Source organism: Halyomorpha halys, unplaced genomic scaffold, assembly GCF_000696795.3.
Source record: "Halyomorpha halys isolate HHAL.00 unplaced genomic scaffold, Hhal_1.1 Scaffold500.1, whole genome shotgun sequence".
NCBI lineage: Eukaryota > Metazoa > Arthropoda > Insecta > Hemiptera > Pentatomidae > Halyomorpha > Halyomorpha halys.
The window spans coordinates 753,945-762,498 of record NW_027111990.1 but is presented as its reverse complement, the minus strand read 5'-3'; the positions used below and the strand labels follow the sequence as shown (position 1 = coordinate 762,498).

General features: G+C 29.7%; 1 protein-coding gene across 1 annotated transcript; it reads right to left on the bottom strand.

The window, feature by feature from the left end:
• Nucleotides 1–919: 919 nt before the first annotated feature.
• Rpn3 (regulatory particle non-ATPase 3) lies at nucleotides 920–5,163 on the bottom strand. The gene is made up of 3 exons (XM_014425243.2): nucleotides 5,086–5,163; nucleotides 3,099–3,164; nucleotides 920–2,542 (listed from the first exon to the last, which is right to left on the bottom strand). The coding sequence occupies exon 3, from the start codon at nucleotides 2,534–2,536 to the stop codon at nucleotides 1,070–1,072; it is 1,467 nt and encodes a 488-aa protein (XP_014280729.1). The 5' UTR covers nucleotides 2,537–2,542; nucleotides 3,099–3,164; nucleotides 5,086–5,163; the 3' UTR covers nucleotides 920–1,069.
• Between the last annotated feature and the right edge of the window lie 3,391 nt (nucleotides 5,164–8,554).

The window sequence follows — 8,554 nt, the reverse complement described above, 5'->3', positions numbered from 1 at the left end:
GGCCTTCTTACTTTTTGCCATTTTTAAACCTTTTTTCTTTGCTGGTTTTTCAGTTTTAACTGTTTGATAATTTGAATTGTGGATAAAAGAAAACAAAATTGACAATCTACAGAATGTCTATCTATATCTATACTGATTAAAAATAAGAATAAAATCCCCAAGAAAATATGACCTACTGTTAACTAATACTTCCAAGGAGTAGAGTTTACAAAACAAAATATTTTAATTAAGTGACTGGGGTGTAAAAGTAGAAAAAAATTGAAAAAGGCCTAAAGTAAAAAGGCTGAAACGTTACCAAAATATTTAATGGTGTGTTGTGACATTGTGGGAGAAGGGTAGTAATAAGCCTTATAATGGAATAAAAAGGATTAAAATAACTCAATACTTGTGTACAGCCTCCAATGATCCATAAATTGATTTTTAGTTAATCTCAGAGCATATTCCTTGATTATTTTATCATTAATTTTGATGGTCATTTTGTGGTGGGCACATTACATTACTACTTTCCAGTTCATCCAAGAACATTCTGTTGATGATTTTAGTTATCTGTACTATATAAAATTACTGATATTGATTTGTATTGTTCAAAGCTATTCAATAGAATAAAGACAACTTACCCTCAGAAACTAATTAAAACACTAATAAGTATTGGCAATTAACATGCTGTAACCATATTTTGTAAACAAAAAAGTCATCCATCTGAAAGGTTGTTATATTGTTTTGCAATTCTATTAAATAAATCAAGTAAAATAACAATTCCTGTTTTATAAAAAAAAGAAACCTCAACAGATATAAAGCACAAATAACAGCCAATACTAATATTAGAAGAAAGTTACAAAAAAAAAAAAAAAAAAAAAAAAGAAGATTAAATTGCTTTCCATATATTAAGGTATTAAAGTTAATTAACGAGACCAAATAATGACAGTAATAATAAAAGTTCTATTTATATCATATAATGGATTTAAGAAAAAAGTTAAAAAAAAAATAAAATAAAATAAAAAATAGACTAACATAAATAAAGTAAAAAAAAATCAAAACAAAAAAAAACTAACATTCTAGTTCATAAATATTAAGGGAAAACATCATCATCTTCTTCTGCCATTTCTTTTGCTAACTCTAAGTCCTGCTGTTCCCGCTCTCGACGCTCTTCAGCCGATTCTAAATCTTTCCCATAAGATTTAGGAGGGTATCTCATAGCTTTTACACTCTGGTTATGTAGATCAAGGCAAAATGATATACGTTGATGATATGCCAATTGTGGTTCTCGTGTACGATAAATATCTGTTACTTCATTGCTTTGCATATAACCATGTTCAGGATCTAAGGTTGCTTCAATAACACCATCTCTAATTGCTTTAGCAACAATGAATTCGGCATCCTCTGGTGAATCTAGTCCAAGCTGTTGAGCTATTCTCGTAGGTGTAATACGTGAATAAGATAAACCAATGCATCTGATAGCAGTTTTTATAACATTATGTCTTAGACGAAGAATTAAGGTAAATGTATGGTCAGAACGGAACTGGGGCCCGAACATCTCCAATACTTCACCGAATCTTTGCAAATCACCAGTTCTAACAGCTTGTGTTAACTGAAGATACGGTGCAAGAGAGCGACGAAGAGGTGCTTGTCGAAAGATCTGTCGGTCTGGAATGTCACCAAGAAGTAGGTCAACAGTGACAGCAAGCTTTTGAACTGTTTGCCTAAACCCGACAGCAGCATGTTGAGGGGCTTTTCTCAAAGCTTGAACAAGGTGTTTATGTGATTCTGAATATTCTAAACGAGCTGCTTTAATTCTTCCTAAATAATAAAGAAATCTGGCCCATTCGTTGTTACTTGCTGATTCTGGATATACTGATTTGGAAACTAACTTGTCAGCTTGGTCATACAATTTATAATGTAAGTAATTTCTCAATAAACAATTAATTAGAACTGCCTGGCCTTCAAAATCATTTCTTAGAGTGGCAGTTCTGAGTCTAGCATGCAGAAACCCTCTGATTTTTTCCAACTGGTTTGTAAGTTCATAAACTCGAGAGTGGTAAAAATAACATTTAGCAGCCACTAAATCTAAGCTCCTGCGATTTTGAGCAGTTATCTTAGTCATAAGAGCATCAGAACACTTTACAGCCTCTGATTCCTTTCCAGCATCGATTAGTCTAACAAGAACCAACAAATGAATATAGGCATCAATTTCAGGTAAGAGAGGAACATTAGAATTTTTGATCAGTTTTGTTTTCTGGATGGTATCTGAATCTACAGTATCTTCAAGATACAGAAATAAGGCATCTTTTTCAGGACTACTCAAGTAAAAAGATGATATTACATTGCGGAGGACTGATACAGAAAGTTTATGACGTGTAGAAGGAAGTAGACGCAAAACTCTTAGTATGAAACGTGGTTCTTTATTGGCAACTGCCTTTTCCAACTGGCGTATATGTTCCCTAATTTCTTGAACTGCTGAGGCCACTGGATCTTCAGTGGAAGGAGAATCGACCACCTTCATCTCCACATCAGTTTGCATAGCTTCAACAACAGGCATTTTTATCTAAACAATAAAATACTACATTAATAAAGCATAAAATAAGTCAATACTAAAAAATAGAAAGTAATTAAAGCAACAGAATACTAAACAATAAAAAGCTGACAACCTTAAAACACAAGAATTTTGTATTAACTACATATTTAAAAAAAAAAAAAAATATCTTATAATCAGTCAAAAAGAAATAAAAAGACATGAAAAATAAATGTTGGCAAACATATTAATAACAGCTATTTATGATAATGATTTGTCATAAATATACTACGCATTATTCCATTAACCATATGTTTTTGTCAGTTAAAACATACCCAATTATTATTACTGTTTTATTTAAATCACAGCTGTCAACTTCTGCTCACTATATTTTCTCAAAAGATGAACAAACCACCAATGGATCCTTTCAAGTTGAGATTGGGACATAAATATGAATAGGTTTATGATATCAGGTTAAAATTCATAATAGAACATATGGTTAATGGGATAGTAAGTAAGTACCATTTCACCTAATTTAGTAATATTTTAACAACTTGACAGTTATATACACCTTATATATTATATATACCTAAACTGTTTTTAAAATGGTTCCAAGAAGGGTAGGGTAGTTACGAAATCAAAATTTTCTCAGAATCTGTTTAAACAGAAAAACAAAAACACTTAGTAGGAAAAAAAAGTTTAAACTAATAAAATATCATTAAGTCTATGATTAATCTTATGTAAATTAGATCGTTTTTAACCTTAAATACTAGAAAATAGTAAATATTAAACAGATAGAGACCAACCGTTCATTAAGTTTTGGAGGTTAAACAAAGATTTTTTTTTGAAAAAATAAAGTTTTCGATGGAACTGAAATTTTATTTTTTATTGAAAATAAATGGATAAATCTCAAATTTTCTTTGTTAAGTCAAAAAGTAAATTTTTAAAAATATTATTTAGTATTATAAGATCTATAAGTAATTTGCAGTAAACTAACATAATCAGTTCATAGGTGAAACTGACAAAATGGTTAAGATATAAATAGTACCAATAACAGAACCACATTCACTGAGTCAGCGAGTACAGGCAGACATAAGGTATGAAACTTAAGGTTAATACTTTCCTAATAAATTTAATAGTTAATAATAATGTTTCCCCAAATATGAAAGAAAAACTTCTTAATTTATATAATTTTAAGAGTAATACAAGTTTTTAAAAATATATCTAATGCAAAATATTGACTTATATATTGTAGATATACAAGCCCCAAGGAAAATAAGTCTTTTCCTTATCTTCAAGAAAAATAAGTCTTTAAAAGCCCCAAATAAATCTTTTTTATTGATATTTAAAAATAATAAAAAAAAATTAATACCACTAAAAAAACAAACAACTACATTAAAGTTGTTTATAATGAAAAATATTTACACAAATATATATCACCCTTTGACAATATGAGACTGCAATTCATATATTTACTTTTTTCAGAACCCGGCATTCAAAATAATGGTATAAGAATAAAAACACAACTACTCATCCAATAGTCTCATTCACTCACTTTTGTATTTATTTCAAAGTTAATTTTTTTATATTATTCCTAAGTAATTAACCATTAGTTTAATACTTCAGTATTTTTCAAAAATTGTCCAATTTATTTTTCGATCTTATTTTTTCCTTCTACATTTTGTCAATTAAAAAATATGTTAATTATCAGTAATTTATTGACAGCTTATCTTTTACATTTTCAATGAACCTTAATCTCTACCTGAAATAATTTTTATAGATTGTGTTTTTAACTAATTTAGTAGTTACTTAGTCATGTTTTCAATACTATTATTTTATTAACATAGCATATTGGAAACGTACATCAAGTTTTTGTTTTGTAGTTAGTTGAATTTAAGTATTTCTTTTTCTTTGGAACACTAAGATTTCCTATTTCTCATTAGTTTCTTAGGTTGTTTTTTTTTTCTTACATTCTGCTTATTAAATATTACACAGACCTACCCATTTGTATGACTCTAGGCCATAATGGAAGTAAATAAATAAAATAAATGTAAGTGTTACAAAGAAACTCAGCAATACAAACATATATGTCTGTTGTAAGAATAAAATAGAGCTATGGACCTACAATAATAAATAATAAACCAGTAACAACAATAATTGAACAAAGATTGTTTATTTCAACACAAATGTATTACAATTGACTTGTTTGTATTAATTATAAGTTCAAATTTAACATCAGATTAGGGGAAACTGACATAGGTATGTATAAAATATTATCAAACAACATATACTGCAACTGATAAGAACTTTTTATTTAATCATAAAAAACAGAGGTAGTCTATAGTTTTTTCTTACCTTCTGATAAATAATTAATATTTAGTAATAATTCTTGTAAAAAAAAAAAATATTGGTATTCATACTAACACAACCATACAAGACCAGAAAACATTCTTTTTCTATTTTAATAATATCACAACCACAATTTGTGATAAAATAATATTTACTTCAAATAGACACCAACCTAAGCACTTGAATAAGAAAGAATTCAGTTAACAACATTAAAAATGCATAAATACCTTCAAGACAAACTCATAGTACTAAAACCAAAACTCGTAATGCTTAAGCAGGATGACTTACAAACAGGCGGCCGTTCTATTATAACAAATCATTCCATAGAGGTAGAAAATAAATACTCTATTCAATTTGCTACAAAATGGAAATTTATCGTCCATGAATTGATATATGTTGGCTTAAGGCGAATATAAAAAAACGTTATCAGTAATACTGCATAATCTAAATTATTAATTAATACGTAATTGTCTACTACGTGTTTTGAGGTGCGAAAAACGAATATATACTTTATTTCACCATAAACTAATATTTTATCCCATAATGCTATGTAAGTTGGGCTAAATTTTTTTAATACTGTACTGTTATTTTTGCATATGGGCGTAATAATATACCATTCTATTTGTTTTTGGATTTAGAATAACATTAAAATATTGTAAACTGTATTAAATGAGTTAAAATTCACTCTAAATTATAAAAACCAAAAATCGTTTACTATATAGTAGGGCAATTTTTTTTTTCAGAAAAAGCTATTCATATTCGTTTTTAGTATCCTCAAAACCCTTTAATACGAATTTTCATTTAAAAACGAATCTGAATAGCTATTTATGAAAAACTAAGCTTTTTGGCTTACTTTACTGGTAGTGATTTTCGGTTTTTGTAATTTTGTGTTCCTAAACACATTTAAAACAATCAACAATCTTTTGTTCTCATTCTACACGAAAAAAAACAACAACCGACTGATATATATTATATCTATTAAATAGATGAAGAGCAAAGGCGGAATTCGATAATATCAAACACTTCTAAAATATTTTATATTGTTTTATTTTTAAAACATAACATTTTTTATATTAGCTATGGGGATACTCCATGTCCACGTAATGGCGGATCAACACCCATTAATAAATTATACAACTGTTCATTTGCATTATTCCATCTTAAGGTGGATCCACATGTTGGCGGCTCGCCACGGATCGGAGGCTCGTACAAATGCTCGGCAAACAAAGAGCGGACCATCCACATGCCAGTGTTATTCAGAGAGGCAAGCATGGCGGACGTACTAATAGTTTCAGCCATTGCACTTGGATTGTTTTATTTTTATTACAAAAAAAGAAAATGAAAGGAAATTAAATATAAATAAATAAGATTAAATATAAAACTTATTATAAAAAGTACCAACCAACACCTTTAACCTCTTAACAGCTCTCAGTTGCTAGACATAGAACAATGGTGGAGAGCGCTCACACGAACCTCTTTGATCTGTGGCCAAAAAACCGACTCTCGACGGCTCGGCAAAGAGCTTAGGCCAACCAAGCCAAGCCACCCATCCACATGCTCGCGTATGTCTGAGTTCGCCATGGCTCGGCCAACATGTAGAGGCCCATTTATGTGTAAAATAAAATATTACGCAGTTATCATATGTAAAAAAAAATATTGCACGGTGATCATGTGTAAAATAAAATAAACACGGTGTTCACTAAAAAATATTTTTAAGTAATAGAGAGAAAAAAAATTGTTTTCTTGCTCCTGGGACGCATTGGCAAGAACCTAAACATAGACATAGAGTGTCCTTGAACATTTGTTACATATTTTCCCATCTAGTATCTGTATCTAATAACTATAAGTAGAGTTATAGCAATCCAAACTTTTATTTATAGTGTTATTATGTTAGTGTATTTATTATGAGAGTAATGTGTTAAGTATGATGTATACAATATAGCTTTCTTTTGTCAATATGAATTTAAAATCATTATGAATTATTTTTTGAAAACAGCGCAGTACCTTTTGTTTTTATAAGGTTTTTCCATACAAATAAAATATCCATTTAACTGAATATAGGTTATAAACGTAACTGATTTCGTTCCAGGCGGTTTAAATGATAACTGATTGTTTTGAAAAAGAAAGAAAAGAAATTTGATAAATTGAAATGATTTTTTTTCAATGGTCATTATAAAGAGATGAGAAGAACAAGAAAAGAATTGTTGGAAAGGTAAATCTCTTAAGGCAGATCTACATGTTGGCCACTTGCCGCTAATTGGAGACTAGTAAAAATGCTCGGTAAACAAAGGAACCATCCAAGCCCCGTATCCACACTCTAAGTATATTTTTTTAGAGACAAACATGGCGGACGTACACCATAACAGGCAAACATGTTAACCACTTTTATGTTTAAACTTATTATATTTAACAAGTAACAGCAAACAACACCTACCTACTAACAGCTCTCACTTGCTAAACAAAAAAACAATGGTGGAGATGCTACACAAGCGCTCTCACCAACCCGCTTTGATTTTTGTCCAAAACCCGACTCTCGACGGATCGGCAACAAATTTAGGCCAACTCGTACCAGCCAAGGCAAATAACCCATCCACATGCTCGCATATGCGCGAATTCGCCACGGCTAGGCTAGCGTGTAGAGGTACCTTTAGATGGAATATTCCAGTATCACAATGTCCTTTATTCAATACCCCAGTACATTGATGATGTTATATAAAGGGATCTTGTGTTTTTTTTTTCTATTCCTCTAATAGAAATAAATATTGTCTCTGAGCACGAATTCCTACATTTTTTCTCTTTCTAGTTTTAATCATGCATCCAATTCTTCAAGTGTCTCATTAGAGTGGCCAATGTGTTCTAGATCTTGTGCAATCAACAGTATAATCTCTTTTAATAGATTAATTGACGGCTCACAGTTTTTAATATTTTCTAGAACTATTATCAGAAATTATAAACTGACTAAACAGAAGTGGGGTGCGAAAGAAATATGGGGAGTAAAATTCTGTAGTTGGTAGCTCTTGTTATCTCTCTTTATATCCCACCAAATTTTGCTTGGCAACTTCTTTTATTATTGTTGTCAAGATTGAGAGAAGTGTTAAAAATATGTTTGTGACTCAATAGACTCTTATTCATCTGGCTTTCTTCAGCTCAACGGAGATAAATATTTTACTTTATTTTTTTTTATTCTTACAATATTTGAGCACTAAACTGCTTCAAAAAATCTTTATCTACATTCATAAAGTATTAAGCACATAGGGCTTTTTTTATTGGAATTTCTAATTCATCTACTTCTCACTAATCTGGCTTCCGATTCTTTTAGCTCTCCTTCATACGATTCCATGTAATAATCATTTACATTTTTATGTCAATTCTTTATTTTTAATAAAATAACTCTGTTTCTTTAAAAGTATTTTCCTAAAAAAATTATTGTTCCTAAAATAGTTTTGTTTATATTCTGATTCATAAACATAAACCTTTTCAGTATATTCCTCTTAACCTAGTCTGCCTATAATATCGACGTTTTGGAGGGAAATGTTATTAATGTGAATGAATGTACAACATTTAAATTTCCATTTTAAAGTTTCTGACATTAGTCATCTGCTGCGAACATTATTTTGTTCATTGTCCCCTAAAATGAAGATTTAGTTGAAAAAAAAAAATTGTAAGAAAATGGTATTGATAAAAAAAAAAGTACGG

What these genes read in the sequence shown, in the direction of transcription:
- Rpn3 (XM_014425243.2), bottom strand. Translation starts at nt 2,536, where the DNA reads ATGCCTGTTGTTGAAGCTATGCAAACTGATGTGGAGATGAAGGTGGTC.